Here is a 25,104-nt window from a genome sequence, read left to right as displayed (position 1 = left end):
GCAGTAGCAATCAGGAGAGTTGCAGTTTGAGTCCAGGCAAAAAGTTACCAAGATCCCATTTCAAGGTACCAGTGGTTCACACCTATAATCCCAGCTACTCAGGATCACAATTCAAAGCCAACCCAAGTAGGAAACTCCTTGAGACTCATCTTTAATTAACCACCAGAAGACCAGAAGTAGTGTTGTAGCTCAAAGTGATAGAGTGAAAAAGCTCAGTGACAGTGCCCAGGCCCTGAGTTCAAGCCCCATGACCACCACCACCAACAAAGTAAAAAGTAATGTGATGGTGAAAATCTGCACTAGCCACATGGGAAGCCCTAGGTAGGATCACAGTGTGAGGCTGGCCCTGGGCAAAAATATGAGGCTCTATCTGAAAAATAAGTAAGACAAAGAAGGCAATATTACAAAACAAAAAAGGAGTTAAAAAATACAGGGTTGGGGGCTGGGGATATGGCCTAGTGGCAAGAGTGCTTGCCTCCCATACATGAAGCCCTAGGTTCGATTCCCCAACACCACGTATACAGAAAATGGCCAGAAGTGGCTCTGTGGCTCAAGTGGCAGAGTGCTAGCCTTGAGCAAAAAAAAGAAGCCAGGGACAGTGCTCAGGCCCTGAGTCCAAGGCCCAGGACTGGCCAAAAAAACAAAAAAAAAAACAAAAAACAGGGTTGGAAGCATGGCTCAGTTAGTAGCACACTAGCCAATGAGTGAAAGCATCAGGTACTGAGTTGTAGACCCAGCCTCAGACCTAAAAACAAAAAAGCATGAAAGGGCAAGGTGAGTGTCCAAGTGTTAGAATACCTGCTTGTAAATACAAATCTTGAGTTCAAACCCAGTACTGCAGGAAAAAAAAAAAGGCATATTCTATCACTATTTCTTCCACAAAGCATCATCCCATTGGATGGAATAGATCTATTTTAAAACAGTACATTGCTGGGCACTGATGGCTCACATCTGTAATCCTAGCTTCTCAGAAGGCTAAAATCTGAGGATCATGGTTCAAAGTCAGCCCAGGCAGGAAAGAAAGTCCAGGAGACTCTTATCTCTAATTAGCCAGCAAAAAGCCAGAAACAGAATGAGAGCTCAAGGAGTGGGATGCCAGCTTAAGGGAGAGCTCTCTGGCCCTGAGTTCAAACCTCAGTCCCAGCATACACATGGACAGACACGTGTATTCTCAAATCACATGACTGGGACACACATTGTGCTCACCCATGATTCTATATAGCATTCCATGGGAGAACCTTTTTTTCTGCCAAGGGTCCTTTGTTTATTTACAACACCATATGGCCATACAAATAATTAACACAGGCAGACAGACATTGGACAGCCAAGGAGCAGCACTGTGTCTGTACCATGTACCTAATGGTTTCATGGCCCTTAATAGACTAATGGCTGGATTCCTCACCTCTGTGACAGGCTTTTAAGTTTGCTGTTACTGAAAATATCTAGTTTAAATTACATCTCTAAAAATCTTTTTAAAACACAATTTCTTATCTGCAACATGAATTATCTAGGTCAAAGTATAGCTCTTGAGAAAATAAATGATCTATGACTTTCCTGGGGCTTAAACTCAGGGCCTGGGCAATTTCTCTGGGGTTTTATTTTTGTTGTTGTTGTTCAAGGCTAGCTCTTTATCATTTGAGCTACTACTCCTCGAATAGCTTTTTGGTGATTAACTGGAGATAAGAGAGTCTCATGGAGGGATTGGGAATATGGCCTAGTGGCAAGAGTGCTTGCCTCCTATACATGAAGCTCTGGGTTCGATTCCTTAGCACCACATATATAGAAAAGGCCAGAAGTGGCAGTGTGGCTCAAGTGGCAGAGTGTTAGCCTTGAGCAAAAAGAAGCCAGGGACAGTGCTCAGGCCCTGAGTCCAAGCCCCAGGACTGGCAAAAAAAAAAAAAAAAAAGTCTCATGGACTTTCCTGCCCATGCTGGCTTCAAACCTTAATCCTTAGATCTCAGTCTCCTGAGTATCTAGGATTACAGGCATGAGCCACCAGTGCCCAGAGACTTCCTTGTTGTTGAGACAGTCTATGTAGCCCAGATTGGCCTGTATCTCCCAATCTTCCTGCCCGTCTCTGGATTACTGGGATGTGCTAGCACATCTGTCTCAATAAATCACTCAGGCATTCCCTATTTCCTTATTACATATCCAATTAGTCTCATGGAAACCTTACTAGATGAATAAATAGGTTCTTTTCTTTCTGTTTTGGTAGCAGACTCCAAAGGCTAGTGTGATACTAGATTTGCTTTTTCAATTTCCCAAGTGAAGTAAGAAGAGTGTTTTGGAATGTTATTCTATTATTATAAAGTATTCTAAGGTGGGTGCTAGTGGCTCATGCCTAGAATCCTAGCTACTGAGGAGGATGAGATCTGAGGATAGCAGCAAGGAGCCAGCTTGGGCAGATAAACTCTGAAGATTCTTATCTTCTTAAGTAGCAAAGAAACAGAAGTGAGATGTGGCTCATGTGGTAGAATGTGTCTTGAGTGAAAAAGCTGAGCTAGAGCTCAAGGCCTTGAGTTCAAGCTTTCACTCCTCAAAAAAAAAAAAAAAAAAAAAAGAAGGAAGGAAGAAAAAAGTACTCTAAGGGCAAAAGCCTGTAGTCCTAGCACTCAAGAGGCTGAGGCAGGAGGATTAGGAGTAGAAGCCAACCTGGGTTACATAATGAAGTGGACCCAATCTCCCCTCCCTGAAAATGTTCTTGTGTCATTGTTTAAAATTAGTGTAGTTACGCTGCAACTTTCTTTAAAACTGCAGAGGTACACATGGGAATTATTTCAAACCTTGAGAAGCACCTACAGAACCCATATGAGATTCCATACTACAAATACTAACCAGAACTACACAACTAGTGGGTGGCAAAGGAGGGAGAACCTAGGAGAGAGCTAGGGAAGGGGTAATATTATCTACAAGGAAATGTGCTCTTTACCTGACATATGCAAATGCGACCCTTTGTGCATCATCTTTATAATAACAATAAAAATTAACCAGACAAGAGAGAGGGGCACCTTCTATGCAGAGCTCAATTCCATGGAAGCTCCACAACTCACCACTAGAGGGCGAAAGCACACAGAGAAAACCATACACAGCCTCTGAAGCAATCAATTGTCAAGCCTGATCCATAACTTGAAAAGGCACTAAGTTTCTTTCCAGGTGTCTCTGACAAGAATGCAAAACCTCTGGCATAACTGGGGCAGAGGGGCTCTGGCCAGTACTGGTCCTAGCAGCTTTTGAGGCAGCTATCCCTAAGTACCAGTGTTTTCTAAGTGCTGTGAGCTACTTAGACAGAGGTTCCTGAGCCCAAGGCTTGAGCTTTTCAGATAGGGTTCCCATAAAACACTAACTTATATTTTGTCTGAGATCAGAACTTGAACTTGGAACCTGCCACTTTTGCTCATTGGCCAGTGCTCCACCAACTACGCCATACTTCCAATTCCAAACACTGACTTCTATCAAATCTGCTCTGTACCTATTTATTACTCCCTGACCAGTGGGAAGGACTTAGCCAGTGACTGGGCAGGAATGGATTGGTATCTAAGCCATAGCCAGCCAGCCAGCAGCTTTTATAGTTCAGGGTAAATTTGTGCATTTTGCTTTACAATTACATTTAAAAATTCTCTCACAGTTGGGCAAGGTAGCTACACCTGTAATACTAGCTACTTAGGAGGCTGAAATTGGGAGGACCATAATTCCAGGCCACCCTGGAAAGTTCTTAAAACCCAATTTCAAAAAGTAAAAAATACAAAAAACAGGCTGCGAATGTGTCTTAGCGGTAGAGTGCTTGCCTAACATGCACAAAGCCCTGGGTTTGATTCCTGAGCACCATATAAACAGAAAAAGCTGGCAGTGGCCGCTCAAGTGGTAGAGTGCTAGCCTTGAGCAAAGCTCAAGGACAGTGCCCAGGCCCCGAGTTCAAGCCCCAGGACTGGCACAAAAAACCCAACTACGTGTATGTGTATGTGTGTGTGTGGGGGGGGGGGGCTGTCATCTCTGCTATGCAGGACATTTAAGGTGGATTGCAGTCCAAGCTGTTCCTGGGCAAAAAGGAGCAGTGTAAAAAAATAACTGAAAAAGAGCACGACAAAGTATACAGGATTGTAGGCATTCACACAGTGAGACAAAAGGATACTCTAGGAGAGAAACACAATGGTGCAATGCTTCTTTGCATTAGATCATATAATAATTATCGAAAGGAACTTCAGGAGATAAAAACGAGTTTTTCTTTTTTGTTCCAGTCCCGGGGCTTGAACCCGGGGCCTGAGCTTTTTTGCTCAAGGCTAGTGCTCTTCTACTTTGAGCCACAGCTCCACTTCTGTTTTTCTGCTGGCTAATTGGAGACAAGTCTCATACTTTTCTGCCCAGGCTTGCTTTGAACTTTGATCCTCAGATCTCAGCCTCCTGAGTAGTTATAGTTAGGATTACAGGCGTGAGCCACCAGCACCTGGCTTTCTTTTCTGTCTTCTTTATCTGTCTTTGGGAGGGGGTAAAAGGGAAGGCACAGAAATAGAGGGGCAAAAGGTAAACAACTGATACAGTGGTAACTCTAGACACTATGTTGAAAATGAACTATACAACTTGTAGGTGGGAAAAGGGAAGGAAAAACTTAGAGGGAAGAGGCGATACTGTCCAAAAAGAAATGTACTATGTGACTTGTGTAACTGTACCCCCTCTATACATCACTTTTATAATAACAATAAAAAAAAAAAAGAGCTGGAGGTGTGGCTTAGCTGGTAGAGGGCCTGCCTAACAAGGGTGAGAGGCCTGGACTTCAAACGCCAGAGCAATTAAAAAAAAAAAAAGCTGTGTGCCAGTGGCTCTCACCTGTAATCCTAGCTACTCAGGGGGCTAAAATCTGAGGATCACAGTTCAAAACCATCCAGAGGAAGAAAGTTCTTGAGACTCTTATCTCCAATTAATCACCAAAAAGTTGGAAAAAGAGCTGTGGCTCAAAGTGTTAGAGTGCTAGCCTTGAGCACAAAAACAGAGACAGCACTCAGGCCCTGAATTCAAGCTGCAGGACCAGCCCACATACACACATAGGCTGTAGATGGAGCTCAGTGCTCAGTAAAGCACGTACCCTGGGTTAGGGCTATAACATGCCACCCCACCCCCACAGAGGTTCACATGCAGTAAAACACCTCAGTGAAAACTGAGTTACCTGATAATCTTTATTTAGCAAGTGAAAATAACCATGAAACAGTGCTTCACTCAGACAAGGCCAGTTTCCACTGTGTGAGGGTGCTGTCCAGCCCCAGGCTCCAATTCAGGCCTCTCCTTAATAAGATGGCATTCTGGCCCAATATTTAAACTTGGGCAGAATGACTTTGGAAGGCTTTGAGCCGCTGAGGTTCAGATCCTTTTTCTGTGCATTGTGCTCTGCAGTGTGCGACCCCAGCTTATGGCCGATGTACCTGGTCAAAGGCAGGTGTGGGCACTGCCCCAGCTTCTCTGCTTGGCTTCGTGCAACTCCATTTCCCACTCTGCTTCCCCTCTCAGAATCATGCAAGGATGAAAATAGACCACAGACATGAAACCAAGACTAAGATGCTGGGAACAAAATTCTTCTGATACAAAACCCAGCACTTCAAGCAAAAGGGCAAAAGTAAATCATGGCAGTGAGAGAGGTTACACCATGCAGCTACACTGCCAGCCCACACAATAAAAATATAGCTCATAGTCCCTTCCGTCACAAGATACTTTACTACAGGGAGCAGAATACTACATCATCCTTGTAGTAAGCACTGCCTATAATGAACAGTTTACTATTTATGGTGTATCACATTGTCATAGTTTTGCAGACGTTAAAAGAGCAACAAATCATTATGATGGCAAAAATCAGAATGAAAACTACTAGTATGCCCATGAAAAGCTTTACAGATTTTTAAGTTTAGATATTTGCAGCACTATAGAGCTTTCACTGCTAAATGAAAACAAAAAGTCATCCCAACATAGGTTGTTTGGAAGCCTAATTCATGAAATGGACAATTTATTCTGTTTAAGAAAATGTTTATTTAGGATAACACAAGATAAGTCATGCAAGAGCTCAGTTACAAAAAAATATAAGGAATGGTAACTGATGCTGCCAATTAAAAAATATTGCAAATCCTATCACTCAAAAGTGGTATAAAAATCATTTGAATCTGGGTGTGGACATGGTTGTAGTCATTGTTTGATTTGTTTATGAAAGCAATACATTAAGTATTATGTTCTATTACTGTACTCAGGAGGATCCATCATCACAGCACCCCCCCACCCCGAGGTCGGTGGACCACATTGCATCTGGGGGACCCAGGGGAGTCCCAAGCTGATGCAGACCCTTCTGGTGACTCTCAACTCTATCTCTATTCAGAACCTTAAAATTTAGTAATGAAAACAGATTTGCAAGCCATCCAAACCAACCTAAAATGTAGTGTGACTTCCATGGGAGGAATTCCTCAGCAGGTGGGAATAATTTTGGACTAATGGACATAGGGTCTCAGATTTCAAACAAATATAACTCATCATTTTGGCAAAAAAATAAATATAGTGGAATTTGATGTTTGAATATATAATCTACCAGCTGTCAAGGGGGTACAATTTCATTGCAGACACAGAATCAACAATTTCATTGACTTTTTTTTTTAAATAAAAAAGTTTGTACTTTTTTTCCTTCACAAAATCATCACTTTTGGAACTAGCCCAATTAAGCTACACACTGAATTTATTAATACAGTTTCTTTGTGTAAAAAAATCTTTGTACATAGTAATAAAAAAAGATAAGGCAAGATGCATTAAACAGAAACCTCTGCTTGTTGTCCTCCGAGTCCTCACAGAGCCAATGATGACTGTCTGCAACAAAAGAGTGAAGTTTCTGCTTTTCCATATAAAGCATCTCGTGCCTTTGCTATGGTATGAATCCTGTCCGAGCACCCTGAAGGACAGAGGCTGCTGATGCGCTTCGGCACTTAGGCTGGCAAACTTAGCTTCTTTCCCTTGAGCACTAGAAGAACAGAACAAAAGGTTACTCTTCTTCCTCTTCCTGGTATCTTGCACACACAAGACTACCGAGCACAAGGAAGTAAGCAATTACATTTAAAAATTAGAAATCACATCAAATTCAAAGCTCGTCTTCTTCCTGATTTGGGTTAACTGGCCATAGCTGGCCTTGCACTCTTGATCCTGCCTCATCCTCCCAAGTGTTGAAATTACAGGTGGGCACTACCATGCCGGACCACAGCTGTGCTGTGTAATTAAAGAGGAATGTCATAAACATTCTGCCAATCAACATATGAAATACAACTCAAGGGGCTGGGAATGTAGCTTAGTGGTAGAGTGCTTGCCTAATAAGCACGAAGCCCTGAGTTTGATTTCTTAGTACCACATAGACAGAAAAAGTCAGAAGTGGCGCTGTGGCTCAAGTGGTAGAGTGCTAGCCTTGGGCAAAAGAGAGTGCCTAGGCCCTCCCTGACTTCAAGTCCCAGGACTGGCAAATAAAAATAAATAAAAATACAACTATGGCCGGGCACTGGTGGCTCATATCTGTAATCCTAACTACTTAGGAGGTGGAGATCTGAGGATCGAGGTTCAATCCTAGCTATTCAGGAGGCTGAGATCTAAGGATTGCAGTTCAAAGCCAGCCTGGGCAGGAAAGTCTGACTCTTATCTCCAAGTAACCACCAGAAAACCACAAGTGGAGCTATGGCTCAAGTGGTAGAGCACTAGCTTTGAGCTGAAGAGCTCAGGGACAGCACCCAGGCTCAGAGTCCAAGTCCTACAACCGACAACAACAAAAACGTTATCTTGGATTAGCACTGAGTGAAAATTTTATAATGAAAATAGACATTTTGGGCTGGGAATATGGCCTAGTGACAAGAGTGCTTGCCTTGTATACATGAAGCCCTGGGTTCCTTTCCCCAGCACCACATATATAGAAGATGGCCAGAAGTGGCACCATGGCTCAAGTGGCAGAGTGCTAGCCTTGAGCAAAAAGAAGCCAGGCACAGTGCTCAGGCCCTGAGTCCAAGCCCAGGACTGGCCAAACAAATAAAAATAAAAAAGTAAAAGAAAATAGACGGGGGGGCTGGGAATATGGCCTAGTGGTAAAGTGCTCGTCTTGTATACATGAAGCCCTGGGTTCGATTCCTCAGCACCACATATATAGAAAAAGCCAGAAGTGGCGCTGTGGCTCAAGTCACCGAGTGCTAGCCTTGAGCAAAAAGAAGCCAGGGACAGTGCTCAGGCCCTGAGTCCAAGGTCCAGGACTCGGAAAAAAAAAAAAAAAAAAGAAAGAAAATAGATGGGGCTGGGAATATGGCCTAGTGGCAAGAGTGCTTGCCTCCTACACATGAAGCTCTCGGTTCGATTCCCCAGCACCACATATATGGAAAACAGCCAGAAGGGGCGCTGTGGCTCAGGTGGCAGAGTGCTAGCCTTGAGCGGGAAGAAGCCAGGGACAGTGCTCAGGCCCTGAGTCCAAGGCCCAGGACTGGCCAAAAAAAAAAAGAAAATAGACATTTTAAGGAAAATAGAGCTATAGCACAAGGAAAAAAAAGTCCCTGCATTTAAAAAGGCTGCAAAACCCTGATGTAGAATTTTCTTTAGCAAGAATTCAGATATTTTTCCTCAGGGGTCAGAGGCATAGCTTAGTGGTAGAGTGCTTGCCTACCATGTGCAAAGCCATGACTTTTATCTCCAGCATTGCAAAAATAATACAAAGTTTCACTAAAGCCAGTTCTTTCTGTGAGATGATGCCTGGTTAGCGGTGCTGGGCAAGGGAGCCAGGCAGCAAGCTCCTAAGAGAACATATGAATGCAGGAATCAACATACCTTTTGTAATGTACAAGTAGAAGAAGTCGCAGTACAGAATGGTCTGGACCACACCAGCCACTACAGCAATGAGGTCAAAGAAGCCCTCGAAGTAGAAGCGCCAGATCCAGTTGACCAGATACAAAGCCCGGTAGAGGCCAAGGAAGAACAGGTAGTGGGTAGTGATGGTCTCCGCCTCCCCAGTCTTGCTGATCATGAAGAGCTGTGGAAGAATGGCCACCGACTCAAGGTAGATGGAGAAAGTCCATAGAATCTGGAGGACAAACAGCAGTGTCAGTAAGGACCCAGTGCCCACCAGTTCAGGGGAAACCCTCCAGATTACTGTGCAGAGGTTGAACAAGAGCAGGGAGTCTAGGGTGTGGGCATCTTGGCTTGAACTGAACAGCTTGGCACTGTATTACCCCAGATGACTGACAACGTTTCACAGGCAGGGCACTGCCAGCCACCTCTCTCCCTACCCTTCTCCCTCCTCTCATGGTAGTACAAGGACTTGAACTGAGAGCCTCAGGCTCTCCCTTAGATTTTTTGCTCAAGGCTGAAACTCTACCACTTAAGTTACACCTCCACTTTCCAGCTTTTTGCTGGTTAAATGGAGATAAGAGTATCTAGAAGTCTGCTCAGGCTAGCTTCAAACTTCAGTTCTCAGCCCTGTGAGCCACTGGTACCTGGATTCAATTCTGCTTTCTACGAAGCTGTCAGCAGGGGTTCCCTGCATCTCAGCACAACTTTTCCTTATCAACTCATCTCCTTTCCAAAAGACTCTAAATCCTCTACTGCAGATGGTTTTCATTCAATTAACAACTTCCCAACATGATAATGGTGTTGGATATACCATTAGTATTACACATTCAGTTTGAGCTATACTTACAACTTTGCTGTTTTCCTGGCCTAGAGACATGCACTACAATATTCTTACCACTACATGATACTGGGCAGCGGGGAGCTGCAGATTCTTGAGTCACGCTGCTCTGAGGGTAACAACCAATATTCTACAGTGTCCTGCATTGCTAAGCTATGATGCTTGGTGGATCAGGTTTATTAAATGCTTTTTCAGGGGCTGGGAAAGTGGCTTAGTGGTAGAATGCTTGCCTCGCATGCATGAAGCCCTGGGTTCAATTCCTTAGTACCACATAAACAGAAAAAATTGGAAGTAGCACTGTGGCTCAAGTGGTAGAGTGCTAGTCTTGAGCAAAAAGAAGCCAGGGACAGTGTTCATGCCCCGAGTTCAAGCCCCAGGTGACTAAATAAAATAAAACCTTTTCAGCTCATATTTTCAATTATCATGCCATAACCCCATCATAAGTCAAGGAGCATCTGTGCTTTTTTTTATTAAGTTTTCTTTGGTGTAATTAACTCAAAGGGGTAAGAAAGAGTGGTAAAGTACAACTAGCCCACACCCACCAGCAATGATCCAACAACCTAGAGTAGAGTACAAACTTCCTAGCCCTTCTGGATGGGGAAGAACCTCTCAGCAGGGGAAGAAGGCATGAGGCAGAGGCAGAGGCAGAGGCAGGCAGCTTACTGTATAGTGCCAGCAACTTTAAGGTGAGGAGGCACCAGACACAGTACCAATGTGTGAGAGTGTATGCAGAGGGAAGACAAGGGCTAGTCAGAATGGGGAAAAGGCTGAGTTCTTCTTACACTAGGGCAGACAGCTATCTGTATCTGTATCGCAGAAATGCAGGGCTGACAAAGTTGCTGAGTGGAGCATTTGCTAGCCTACCACATTCAAGGCCTTGAGTGTTCCTCCCTAGCACCAAAAAAGAAAATAAGGAAGGAAAAAACAGGTGGGTTGGTATCAGGCTGCCAGCAGACAACTCCCCCCCGCCCCCCAACAAACAAAAAACAACTTGGGTGCTTTAATTGCTGTCTATAATTTACTTATACCACAAAGTGCATACTGAATGGGAAGTACTGTCAAGCTTGAAAACAAAAACAAAAGTCCACATTATCTGCAAATAGGGAACCAGATATGACCACTAAAAGTAACCTCTTCACTAACCTCAAGAGGAGAGAAGTCATGATTGACAAGGAATGAGAGGCCTCCCACAGGGACCACCAGAAACTCTACTCGGAAGGTGTCGTGATTGCCATCATAAGTTGCCTTGAATTTCATGTAGATTAGGTACACCGTGGCATAGGAGCAGGCAATGTAGATAAGCTGAAAATGAGAGAATGTCCAGATGAGCAATGCACAACAAGAATCATCACTGTCTCAGCCTTCTACAACATCCATCTATTCAGCATTTTGGGGGTACTGTATTTTAATATTTAAACATAGTCAAATTCTTTCTTATTTTTTTGCCAGTCCTGGGGCTTGAATCCAAGGCTTGAGCACTGTCCCTGAGCTTCTTTTGCTCAAGGCTAGCACTCTACCACTTGAACCACAGCGCCACTTCTGGCTTTTTCTGTTTATGTGGTACTGAGGAATCGATCCCAGGGCTTCATGCATGCTAGGCAAGCAATCTACCACTAAGCCACATTCCCAACCCCATGGTCAAATTCTTTTGGGAGATGTTCTATGACTTACAGTACCACCATCCAACTTTGGGCACAGAACAATTCTATTAACTTCTTCCCAAACTCTACCATTCTGCTTCTCTGTGCCAGCATGAGGACTTAAAGTCCCTGAGCTTTTTTGCTCAAGGCTAGCACTCTACCACTTTGAGCCCACAGTTCCACTTTTGGTTTTCTGGTGGTTCATTGGAGACAAGTTTCATGGACTTTCCTGCCCGGCTGGCTTTGGACTGTGATCCTTAGAGCTCAGCCTCCTGAGTAGCTAAGATTATAGGCCTAAACCACCAAAGCCTGGCAATGATTTTTTAAAATTTAAATTGTGTTATTTTATCATTACAAACTTGGATTGCTGATAGAAATTCTGTCATCACAACAAATGTCCTGAAGGTTAGAGATAATTTGGAAAACCCTGCTGCCTCCAAGGGAGAATTCTGTGTAACACAGAAGCTCAGCTATTCAAAGGCCCCCAAGTAATGTTCGTTTAATCTTTCATCTTCCAGGTCAGATGTCCCCTACTCACCCACCCCAAGTTAAACTGGGTGTAACATGTGACAGTGCACATGTTAAAGCCAGATACTCTTGGACTGGGAATGTGGCTTAGTGGTAGAGTGCTTGCCTAGTAAGCATGAAGCCCTGGGTTCGATTCCTCAGTACCACATAAAAACAGAAAAAGCCAGAAGTGGCGCTGTGTTTCAAGTGGTAGAGTGCCAGCCTTGAGCACACAGAAGCTGCAGGACAGTGCCCAGGCACTGAGTTCAAACACCAGGACTGGAAAAAAAAAAAAAAAAAAGTCTGATATTCTGAAATTGTATCCATTTTCAAAGCATCAATAGACTCAAGAATTAAACCAGCAAGGCCATTAAATCATTAAATTTAAGCCCAAAGAATTTTCAAATCACCAAAACTTAAGCCCCCAAATCACACAGTTCTGTCTGTTCAATCAAACAAGAAATGACTAGGATAGGGATGGCACTACCACTTCTCCTTAGGATATAAAACTTGAGAAACTCAATTAGGAAAACATTTGAGAAAATAACTTAAAAAAAAAGGTAAATAAAGAGAGTCACCAAGCAGTTACATGCTTTAAAAAACCAGTTCACAAAGAAACTAGATAAGCATCAGGGCAGCTAAGGCCTCACTGGGCAGCTGTGGTCAGTGAGGTTTAGCCACCATGGCCTCAGCAGCCACTAGGAAACAGCAGCTGTGTCCTAACCTTAGTGCTCAGCAGATAAAACCAACCACATACAACTAGGCTCTCATTCCAATGACTTTTAGGATGTGACAGAAACTACAACCAAGCAAATGGGTGTAACATGTGACAGTGCACATCTGTAATCCCAGCTACACAGGAGGAAGAGAAAGCAGTATGTGGTTCAATGGTAACTTTAGCAAAAAATTAGCAAGACCCCTACCTCAAAAAAACTAACTGCGCATGGTAGCACATGGCTGTAATTCTGGCTAGTTGGGAGGTGGAAGTAGGAGGATTGGCTGTGGTGGGCCAAAAAAACCCATGAAACCCTGACAGAAAAACAAGCTGCAGCCAAAAAGGCTGGAGGTGTGGATCAAGTGGTAGAGTGCTAGCTTTGAACAAAAAGCTCAGACAGCATCTAGGACCCAAGCTCAAGTCCCAGGACCAGCATGCAAGTGCACACGCATACACGTGCATACACATACACATGCATACGTGCGCACACGCGCGTGCGCACACACACACAAGTAATTAGGCTCCTCTCACTTAGTAATATTGAATAGAATGGTTATAGATGACCCAAACTTGCTTTTTAGTGGAAAATAGGCCCAAATATTGCCCTGTCTTTTTAAACATGTTTATATATAAAAAATGCTTTTGAACACCAAGTGTTGGTGGCACTTGTTTAAATGCCCATTAATAGGTGTGAACTTATTACTTTGCTGGGTGCATCAAAACCAGCTCACCACACTGTGTGGTACCTAGGCGCTCAGAACTTGAATGAAGGAAATCAAACCCTAGAAGGCATCTCATGGGCCTGTCTACTTTCCATTCAGAGCCCCTCTCACCAGATGAAGTCAGTGGCTAGTGCTGTAATGATCTTCCTATGAGACTCCTGCTTGCACACAATGGAGGTTTCATGACAAGGAAAAGCTGAGGCTCACTCAGGCCCATGCTTGCAGAGTGTGGAGTGGCCACACCAGTGCTAAGCATGTTAGGCAGCATGCAATTTTTTTTTTTTTTGGTCAGTTGTGGAGCTTGAACTCAGGGCCTTGGCACTGTCCTTGAGCTCTTCTGCTCAAGGCTAGCACTCTAGCCCTTTGTATCATAGCTCCCTTCTGTTTTGCTGGTAGTTAATTAGAGATAAGACTTTCCTGCCTGGGCAGGTTTTGATCTGTGATCCTCAGCCACCTGAGTAGCTAGGATTATAGGTTGAGCCATGAGCACCCTGCACATTTTTACTTTGAGAGCTAAAAAAGTTTGCTTCGATGTGATTTAGGAGAACTATAAGTACACCCAAAGTGTCATGGGTATTAGTGCTTAGGAAAAATTATAAGGTTTAAATATATATTAAAGCTGCTGGGAATGTGGTTTAGTGCTAGAGTGCCTGCCTAGCATGCATGAAGCCCTGGGTTTGATTCCTCAGTATCCAATAAACAGATAAAGAAGTGGCCCTGTGGCTTAAAATGTGAGGCCCTAAGGTCACTGGGGGAGAAAGGGGGAGTCTCAAAACACTAAGAGGAAACGGGAACCAGCAGCAGGCCCCACACAGTGCCTCACACATTATAAAATGAGACACTGCACCCAGGAGTCCTGTCTTTTATTTCTTGTTATGTACTGACCTCCCTTGGAGGTCTGTAATTCCCCACTACTCCAGTCACCCCTCTATCTTAGTGGGTTTGCAGGAGCTTTACAACATTTATTATACTTAAGGAACATCAAGCTTAATGTCTCTTAAGCCCAAAGTACATTCTGAAAGAGTAATTATTCCCAGTCATGCATACAAGAGGGCCTAAAAGTTTTTAAAAATAGCATATTTAAATAGTTAGTGGAGATGAGTTAAAAGTACAGAAACTATATACATGAGCAGTTTCTGTAGGTTTGCATTTGTTTGCCATTACCATACCTTCATAGATGTATTATATAATGAAATAAATGAAGTAAAAAGATCCAGGTAACGAGTTGTGAAGACCAGTGCAAACAGAAGCTGGCTTTTCCCAGAAATACCTAAAGAAACAGAAAAAAAGTGTTAGAAAAGCCCCAAGAGCTTTATGACTGATCCCCCAACATCACATCAGATAAGAAGTGCAGATAAGAGAAATGGGTATTTGAGGGCTTAAGGCCCAGATGTGGAGACAACTGTAGTAAACATGAGCAGTTTCAAATTTTCTCTTGAGATTGTTCTTTCTGGGAGGAACTATTCACTAGGACAGTCATGTCATCATAGTGCCTCTACCTTACCAGTACAGATATCTTACCATCAGCATTATACTTCTCAAATATTTCATCCTAAGTAGGAATCGGTTTTTCAGTAACTGTGCTTGTTAGGTGTTATAACTTGCCTTTACCTTCAGGTCTTCCTTTCCATGTTCAAACAGTACCTCCTAAGCTAGGGGTACAGCTCAGTAGTGGAGGACTCACTTAGCATGCATGCCTCGGGCTCAGTTTCCAACATCACCAACAACACAAATACCAGTATCTCCAAGGTGACTAATCTTTTGATGATAGAGTGCAAACTTACTCTGATATGGGGATAAACAATCAGTTGAAGATACTGGCTAGATAGGGTCTGAGTAGTAGAACCCCATCCTCTGGAATAAAGTGAATAAAATGGAATAAGAATAAAGTGGAACAAAATGCCACGCTCCTGTGGCATTTACTGAGGTATATTAAGATCTTTAAAAACTCTCTTTTGGATTTAGCACACAGTGTGATTCTGTTTTTGAAACAGGATCTATGCAGCCCAGGCTGCACTTGTAGAGGACATCTGCTTGTCTTTGGTAGTACTGGGGGCTGAACTAAGCAAAGCTGGTAATATACCACTTGAGCCTTCCCCCCAAGCCCTGGCTTTGAACTTTTGATCCTTCCACTTCTCTCTAGTGCTGGAATAACAGGAGTGAACCACCGCACTTATTAGCATCATGACACATTTTAGTAAGCATGTATTGAACAGGAATGTCATTTCATTGAAGTCATTCACAACACTGTAGAACATACAAGTGACATTATTTTTCAATGACATTTTATAGTCATTTTGCAGCTTGCTGAAATCAAGAGCCTGAAAGAACGAATGACATTTTTCTAGGTTTGCAGAATTACAGTTCCAGTCTATTCACAAAGACACTTAAATAGAAAATTCATTGACAGAAGCCAATTTTGAGGGCCAAAGGAAGAGATTGGGGAAGATAGATGAAAACCTCAACATGAGCAGATTAGTTTTCCTCAGTTAATGAAGACTTTTTCCCTATCAGGGATCAATGTTCCTGAGGACGACCAAAGAACGAACGCTGAAAGCTGAAGAACACAAGCTGGAGAAGATGCAGCAACAGAAGGCTCACACTGCAGGTCTGCTGACACTTTGAGAGATTTCTAGTTCATTTGCTGTATAGTTCCTTTCAATATTTTATTAAAAACTTAAGACAGGGACGAACAAAACTTGAGGAGTTTATTCTAGTGGAGTTTTTGGGTTTTGTCCTCATTTTCTGCATTCCTTTACTAAAACCCAAGGACTATGATAGCTCCGATCAGTCTCTGACCTCTGGGAGGTCACCTCTGCACACCTTCCCCTGGTGCTGTGGACTCATCCGCAGGCACTGCATGCTGGCTTCTGCCCTAGCTTTTCTTACACACTTGTACAAACACACTGTGATCATCTGGATCCTGCCTAGAGGCAAGGTCATGCCTGACTCCATTCAGCATTCCCTATGTTGGGCACTGGGCCTCACTCAGCAAGGACCAGAGACATGTGCTGAATGAATAACACACGGACAAAAGAGAACGAAATTCATCTTAGCTTCATGTCATGGGACAAATTCTCATTGCATGGTATTTTGAGATAACTGAAGGATTTAAGTCCAACTGTGTCTCTATAACTATGAAGAGACAAAGTGCTCTCTCTGGGCTCTATCCAAATTCACTAACAGCTAGAGGGTGGAGAGTTCCCCCTCCTCCCAAGCAAGCAGAATAGAGAGCTCAGGCAGCTTCTTGGTATACAATCAGTATGCTGGAACCTGAGCAAGCATACTGAATAGTTCTAGACCAGCTCCCTGGCCAGGAACCTGACTAGCAAGCAGCAGTCTTTCCCTTTGAACCTGTACAACTGTCAGTCTTCACAGGAAGGTCCCAATTGAAGACAGGAGGTGAGGTAGCAATCACTGGGGAGGATGGTATGGAGTATCTGCTACTAGATGAGCTAGCTAGCTAGCTAGCTACCTACCTACCAACCTACAGTGCCAAGGAAAGAACCCTCAATCACTGAGCTACACCTCCAATACAAATCTGCTTTTAGACTAAAAAAAACATGTCAAGGCTGTCAGGTAACAAATGCTTACAGAATACTCAAAATCACTTCAGATACTGACATCCCAGTACCAAATGCCTAAACATTCACAGTAACTTGTCAAACAAAAGTCATTCATTAAGATAACATCACTTTGTCATTCCATATAACCAAGGGGAATTTATAAAAGCCACAGCTGTATACTTCAATACATGCTGCATTTTTAGGCCAAGTGTGTGGTGACTTCTGTACAAAGACCCTCGCCAGGCATGGTGATTTACACTTGTAACCTGAGCTGTGCAGGTGGCAGGGGTAGAGTTGTGGAAGAGCCTATCTGAAAGCTAACTAAAGCAACAGGGGCTGAGAGCATAGCTCAAGTGGTAGAGTGCCTCTGTAGTACCACTCCCCCTAATGAAAATGACTTTTCAGTACCCCCCATCTCCATTTTGTCCCTTTTCTACATTTGTGTTACCCACTAAAGTGTGGCCCACTTGTGTTTCACTACTTGCCTTTTGAATTTCCAACTCAGATCCCTAACTCTAACACAATCCTTTTTCATGGTTGTAGTGTTCCACAGCATGAATATACCAAAACTTGAGGGGCCATTGGGGTTGTTTCTAAGTTTTGTTGTTATAAATCTTACATGAACATCTCTGTATCTAGATAGTGTTTTGTGTGCTTATTTAGGCACAATGAACATTTTATGTCACTTGGTTCATACTATAACAATCACCATAGTTCATAGCCCTTAAAATTACTGGGGCTAAGGACATTTTAGACTTTGGTAAACATTGTCAAGTCCCTCCTAGGAAGACTGTGCCAATTCACATACCCATTGCCCCAAGGTGGGACTCCCCTTTTCTTGTGTACACATTTGTAAACCTTTTACTTTTTTCTTCCTCGTGGGAAAGTAAGTTTGTACTGCCATTTTAACATCCAAGTCTTGAAGGCCTAGTACATCTTGGGTATTATTTCATGACTACCTGTTCTTGTTATTGTTTGTGAACTGCCAACTTGTCCATTTTTTTGTCAAGTTGTTCTTGCTTATACAAATACTCCATTGTTTAACAATACTCTGAATTATCAAATTAACTCAGAGGAACATGTCATCTTGCCTCATGATCAGCCTGCTGAGTCCCATTCAGTCCCAACCTATGAATATACTAGGTCATCTTCTCTGTCCACTAGCAGACTTCCATACTCTTCTGCACTTTTTTTGGTCAATTGTGGGGCTTGAACTCAGGGCCTGGTCTCTGTCCCTGAGCTTTTTCACTCAAGACTAGTGCTCTATCACTTTGATAGCACCACTTTTAGTTTCCTTGTGGCTAATTAGAGATTAAAAAAATCTCAGACTTTCCTGCCTGGGCTGGTTTTGAACCACTATCCTCAGATCTGAGCCTTCTGAGTAGCTAGGATTACAGGTGTGAGTCACAGATGCCCTGCTCATTTTTATCTTTTCATACATGTCTAACCATATAAGCTGAAAGGACAAAGGTCTCCTGAGAGTATAAATTTTGTTGCTTGCTGCTGCTCTGAATATCTCAGTGCTTTGCCCACAGTGGGTGGTTAATAAATGTTTCAAGGCAATGATTACGCAGGAGACCTGTGCTCACCAGCTCTAAGAGGAATCTGGGAACATATGTGATGCAAAAGCTTGAGTCAATTCTAGTAGATGGGATGGTTTTTCAATTTACTTCAAAAATGTGAATGATCCAATTAGGTGATATGGAAGGATACAGTTTCTCGGGTCATGTCTGGTAGGCTAGAAAGTTGACAGCTTACATGACAGCAGCTAGGAGAAAAAGTGATCAGAGAAGGAGGGCTAGGGACTTGGCTGTCAGAAGGACTTCCCTAGTCATTTAAGCACACAGTAGACACAGCACTATTAGAACTTATTACCCTATAGGAAAACATAAATGAAAGCCTTTCGCCTAAAAAACCACTGCTTGTTCTCCCAAGGTTTTCCAGGTCGGGGTCTAGAACAAAAAGAAAGTGACCACTTGAACATCAAGCTTCCCTAGTTTAGAAATATGAACTCTGGTAGCCCTCTGTCATGACAATGGCAGATGCAACCAAAAAAGGATGCAGATTTATGCAAGATTAACTCCTTGCCCCCACTTTAAAATGGGTCCTTAATTTAGTGGTTCTGGAATTAGACTACCAGGTAACTGAATCTCTAGTTTCCTTACCAACCTGCATATCTCTCACTCCTAAGAAAGAGTGGTTTTGAGGCTCCAGCCCATGTTCAAGAGAACTGTGGAAATCCTAAAATAAACCTCATATCAGTATCTTTTTTGTCTTTTTTTTTCTGTTAGTTGTGGGGCTTGAGCTCAGGGCCTGGGCACTGTCCTTGAGCCTCTTTGTGTTCTAGGCTAGTGCTCTATTACTTAAGCCACAGAACCATTTCTGGGTTGTTGTTTTTTTTTTTTTTTTTGAGTGGTTAATTAGAGACAAGAATCTCATGGGGACTTTTCTGCCTGGGCTGGCTTCAAACCACGATCCTCAGATCTCAAGTCTCTCTCTCTCTCTCTCTCTCTTTCTCTCTCTCGCTTCAAACCACGATCCTCAGATCTCAAATCTCTCTCTTATTTCTTTTGCTATTCATGGGGCTTGGACTCACCCTGAACACTGTCCCTGGCACAAGTCTAGCACTTTACCACTTGAGCCACAATGCCACTTCTAGCTTTTTCTGCTTATGTGGGACTGAGGAAACCCAGGGCTTCGTGCACACAAGGCAAGCACTCTACTGCTAAGCCATATTTCCCAGCCCAGATCTCAGCCTCTTGAGTAGCCAGGATTATAGGTGTGAGCCATCAGAGCCTGGCTTACCTCACACCAGTATTTTCAAGAGAGAAATACAACCTGGATGTACATGTCTCCTATTCCAGTTATTTAAGAAACTCTTATCAAGTTCTTAACTCTTTCAAACAACTTTTATAATTTAGTATGGAAAAAGAATGCAGCTAGTCAAATTTAGCACATACTTCTGAATAACCTTGGCAGTTTTAATTTTTAAAAGGCTGGGAAAACTCACATGTCATAAGGAAATGTGTTCTGTGTGTGGCAATGAGAATAGTTTAACAATGCCCATGGAATACTTGGGGAACAACCACAAACTGAGCCCATCTACCTATCTTTCTCAGCACTTTAGCTCAAATAATTACATTTTCTTTAATACTCTAAATCTCCCAATTGAAGAGGGGAAAAAAGACACATAAGATCCTTCCCCTTTCTCTTTGTTACTTAAGGTCCTCTGAAGAAGTCTATTTCTGAGGCAGCACTCAATTCTCCCAAACATCTAAGCTTGGAAGACAGCACCTCACCTCACCTTTAAACCACTTGCCAGATAAAGCCATTATAAGAAACAGAGGCAAGATGAACAGATTCAAAGATTCTGAAGCAACACAACAGATAGAAAAGTAACATCTAAACACAACTAAAGAACCTAAACTGGGGCTGGGAATATGGCCTAGTGGCAAGAGCGCTTGCCTCGAATACATGAAGCCCTGGGTTCGATTCCCCAGTACCACATATATAGAAAACAGCCAGAAGGGGCGCTGTACTGTGGCTCAAGTGGTAGAGTGCTAGCCTTGAGCAAAGAGAAGCCAGGGACAGTGCTCAGGCCCTGAGCTCAAGGCCCAGGACTGGCAAAAAAAAAAAAAAAAAAAAAAAAAAAAAAAAAAAAAAAAACCTAAACTATTAAACTATTGGTTTATTGCTAATCAAACATTTACACTGAAATTGCTTAGCCCAAAGCAGATGTACTTGTTCAAAACCGCTAATTACTTTGTTTCAACTCTGGCTCAAATACTAGGTTGTGCTCAACTCTCTAAGTTTCCTCTCAGAACAGAGACAATAGCATCTACCCCACAAGGTTACTTTAGAGACTTCCTGGGATCAGCCATATAAAGCACTTAGCTAACTACTTAGTTTTTTAAATGTTAGCTATCATAATTGCTCAAATTTATTGTCACTGCAACTGAGCCCCTTGGAACTGTGTAAAAACTGAGACATTACCTCCAAGTCAGACACACTAGTTCAGTAAATGGACTTTGTAACATTCATTTTGATTGCTCAAAGGTCTTTTTTGGTTTTGCTTACTTCCTGGATCTCAGCTACGTTCTAGGGAGACAGGTGAGGCCTGTAAACAGCAAAATCAAAGACATGGTGTCACTTTAGATGTGGAGGTTTTTATAAAACAACCAGATGAATAGAATCTGTCCCACAGGTTCTTCAGCACTCCCATCTTTCTCCACCTCTGAAAAAAATTAAATTCTTGAGTTCTTCAAAAGCCATCTCCATTTCCATGGGAGAGGCATACAATTAAAACTATTAAGAAAGTCCTGTCACTTTAATAAACAATGTTAGCTGTGTGCCTGTGGCTAATACAGGATGATCCTCGTTGGAAGCCAGCCTGGACAAGAAAGTCCATGAGACTCTTCTATCCAATTAATCACAAAAGCGGGAAGCAGAGCTGTGGCCCAAGTGGTTAGACCACCAGCTTTGAGCAGAAAAAGCAACGGGACAGCAGTCAGGCTGAATTCAAGCCCCCGAGCCGGCACAAGAAATAAAATATTTTACCAAAAAAAAAGATTTAAAAAGTGTGCATTTCTTAAGCTTTAGGGTTAAGGAAATGTAAAAACTGGATGTTGTTATTTGGGAAGGATTGGTTTCCCGGCCTCCCTCCCAGAAAGAAGTGTGCGGGCTTCTGGGGAGGGGCTGGGTCACTCACTGGTGACGTGGAGCTAGGAACTGCGTGGAAGCACAAGAGACCTCGGCAGCTCCTGGCACTGCAGTTTTTCGAAAACCCGTTATTAGAGGGAGGCAAAACCCAGTTCACTTCTCAAGGCAGCACGAACTTAGGACACCCACCTCCCCCAGCCCTTCCTGAGGCGCCTGCGATCGATCCAGGGCCCCAGGGCCTAGGGTGCAGTCCACAGGACTCCAAACACAGGCCTGACACCACACTCCACAGCCTAGAACTTAACCTACGGCCAGTCCTTGAAGGGACGGGGTGGCCATCAGGATGGCCTCTTCCCCTTGTCGCCGACGCCCCCTGGAGTGGTCCGGCTGCCACGTCAGACCACGATCTGGTCCCCCAGCACCCCACACCCACAACCCGCCCTCGCTCCGAGAAGCGACCCAGGACAAGTCCAAGGCGAGGGACACGCCCACCGGGTCCCCGCTCCCCTCCACACTTTTCAGATACCACAGCAGCCCCTCCGCAGTTCGGTCAGCGCCCCCACACACAGACGACTTAAGTTCGCAAGCGGGGGGGGCCGGCGCTGCGACACCCCAACCTGGCCCACCCCGAGGGGCGGCAGGGTCCTCCCCACGCTCCGGCCACGGTATCCGCCACGCCGGCAGGAGGGTGGGGGTGTCGAGCCACCACGATCCCAGAGAGGGATGTGGGGGGTCCCGGGGTGGCAGAGGTCGCCGGGTTCTCGGGACGACCCGGCCCCGCGCTCTGATTTCTCAGGGCCCGGCCCGGCCGCTCACCGGCGCATGAGCGCGTCTTCCAGATCTTCAGCAGCAAGATGACAATGGCCGCCAAGTGGGACAAGTCCCCGGTCAGCCGGAAGATGTTCATGGCGGCGACGGCGACAGTTGGCGCGGCGGCCACGGAGCTCGGCGACTAAGGAGGCGGCGGCCCCTGAGAGGAAGCGGCGAAGATGGCGAGAGCGGCGCGACGTGGCCAGGGACGTGGCCGAACTGCCGTCGCGCGCGCGCGCGGAGCATTCTGGGAGAGCGGGCTGCTTCCAGGCCCCGCCCTCAGGGCCCCTCCCCTTAAAGGGGACGCGCCTCAGCTCAGTTCAGGCTCTTCACCAGCCCTCTTGGGTTTCCCGCTGAGAGGTCTTTAAATCAACTTCCATCTGCCAAGGAGTTTGGCTTCTTCTCTGAGCCAGCGATTCGCTTTTTTTTTTTTTTTTTTTTTTTAGATAACATTCGCTAGTGATAGTTCTCTTCCTACCCACTTCCCACCGGCCTTAAAAGCTCTGCATTCTTATTTTATGCAAAAATAATTCTCATGATCGCATCAGTCAAGACACTGGAGGTCGGTATAGAAGGATGCAGTTGAAGCTGGGAGTCCAATTTTTACCATTCTGCGGACTGTCTTGCAAGAGAAAGCAAGAATAGAGTGTGGCGCAGTGACAGAGTGCTTGACCCCTAGTACTGGAGAGAAAATGGGGAATGGTAGTGTAAAATTAGGTAGGAAACTGAACATTTCTGTAGGGTGAGGAAATAGATCACAAGATGGAGCCAGGCACCGATGGCTCACACCTGTAATTCTAGCTACTCAGGAGGTTGAGATCTGAGGATCGCAGTTCAAAGCCAGCCTAGGTAGGAAAGCCCATGAGACTATCTCCAATGAATCACCCAAAAGCCTAAGTACAGCTGTGGTTCAAGTGGTAGAGTTGCAAGCCTTGAATGAACAAGCTAAGGGACCGCACCCAGGCCCAGAGTTCAAGGTACACACACACACACACACACACACACACACACACACACACAAATTCAACACACTAACTGCAGAACATGAGATTTTTGAGTGTGGGCCTAGTAGGCTCCAGGAAACAGCATTTGGCTTTTGGCCATGGAACGAGTCTTGCTCACAGCTTCCTACTATAAAAGCACAAAAGCCAGGAAATAACATGAAACTTGACTAATTACCATGTACACACTTCATAATCCTTTCTCCTACATTTCTGTCACTAGACATTCTTTACCTCTTCATATGACATTGGTCTTTTGTGTTGGTTTTTGGTAGGTTGTGGGGCTTCAATTCAGGGCCTGGGCACTGTCCCTGAGCCTCATTTGTGCTCAAGGCTAGCAATCTTATCACTTGGCTGGGAATATGGCCTAGTGGCAAGAGTGCTTGCCTCACTCTTATCACTTGAGCCATAGTGCCACTGCCAGTTTTTGAGTGGTTAATTGGAGATAAGAGTCTCAAGGGGACTTTTCTGCCTCAGCTGGCTTTGAACTGCGATCCTCAGATCTCAGCCTCCTGAGAAGCTAGGCTTATGGGTGTGAGCCATTGGAGGCCGGTGACATTTTGTGTGTGTGTGTGTGTGTGTGTGTGTACACATTTTCTACAGAAAGAATAGGAAAAAACTACTCTATGGAGCATAGCTGATTTTTATAATTTGGAAACATTTCTTTCATCTTCTCAATTATATTATGTGTAATGTCATGGCAAGTTTTAGGATTATTTTCCTATATGAAACCCTCAATCATATTTCTTCCGTTACAAGAGCTGCAGGATTTCAAAGCATTTCTACTGTTATTTTTTGTTGTTGTTTTGGTTCCTTTCTTTGTGCCAGTGCTAGGGCTTGAATTTAGGGGGCCTCACATCCTTGCTTACCTTGCTTGCTCACAGCTAGTGCTCTACCACTTGAGCCACACCACAAGTTCAGCTTTTTGCTTGTTAATTGAAGCTAGAACCTGGCATACTTTTCTGGGCTGGCTTTAAATTTCAATCCTCAGATCTCAGCCTCATGATTAGCTATACAAGCATAAGCACTGGCTTTACCACTTAAGTCACATCTCTAGTCCTTTCAGCTTTAGGTATTTTACAGGCCCAAGCCTGTCTCAAACCACAATTCTATCACCTCCACCTGTAACATAGCCTTGATTACAGGCATGCACTACCACACCTGGCCTAGAGAAGCTCATATTCTTGAGTAACTTGGTAGCATTCTAACTTGATACAATTTTTTTTGTTTGATCTAGTGGTCAGTTACAGAGCACCTGATGTACCTAGTGGCTGGAAGCAGCAGGACCAATGAGATGGTGGAGTCATCAGCAGTTACACAGCAAGTGGCTGAACCCTGGGTGTGTGAGAATTTACTAAGGGAAGGTAAATAATGTCCCAATTTAAAAGGTCAAAGAAGATAAGGAGAATAAGCTTTCCCTCTGGCTTCCAATCCTGGGGCTCTCATAGGTTTAAGGAAAAGAAAGCAGACTACGGTGTGCTCATTTTTAAGCAGAGCACCACAGAGTAGCAGGTGCAAATAGCTCTGAAAACATTGGCTCTGAAGCAGAGGGGAGGCCAACAGCCACCAAGGTACTTCAAGGACAGAGGGGAAAGACCGAAAGAGCCAATGGATAGTGAAGAGGCAAGTGCTTGACACAGATGGAAAAATAGATCTGGGTAGGGGATGTGGTTAAAGATACATTTGTAGAGGCTTATAGATGTGTGTGCAAGGAGGAAAAGTCTAACCTGATAGAATAGATTCTCTGTAAAAGATTAGCTTTCAAGCTTTGTACCTTTTGCCAGTGGGAACTTGCGGCCTCACATTCTTGCTTAGTTTGT

The 25,104-nt window shown here is 44.0% G+C and overlaps 1 protein-coding gene across 1 annotated transcript; it reads right to left on the bottom strand.

The window, feature by feature from the left end:
• Nucleotides 1-5,143: 5,143 nt before the first annotated feature.
• Kdelr2 (KDEL endoplasmic reticulum protein retention receptor 2) lies at nt 5,144-22,510 on the bottom strand. The gene is made up of 5 exons (XM_048367376.1): nt 22,290-22,510; nt 14,418-14,518; nt 10,808-10,966; nt 8,806-9,058; nt 5,144-6,979 (listed from the first exon to the last, which is right to left on the bottom strand). Exons 1-5 carry the CDS (start codon nt 22,378-22,380, stop codon nt 6,945-6,947), a joined length of 639 nt encoding a protein of 212 aa, XP_048223333.1. The 5' UTR covers nt 22,381-22,510; the 3' UTR covers nt 5,144-6,944.
• Nucleotides 22,511-25,104: the final 2,594 nt, after the last annotated feature.

This window comes from Perognathus longimembris, chromosome 1 (genome assembly GCF_023159225.1).
Source record: "Perognathus longimembris pacificus isolate PPM17 chromosome 1, ASM2315922v1, whole genome shotgun sequence".
Taxonomy (NCBI): Eukaryota; Metazoa; Chordata; class Mammalia; order Rodentia; family Heteromyidae; genus Perognathus; species Perognathus longimembris.
This window is presented reverse-complemented; position numbering and strand designations above follow the sequence as displayed.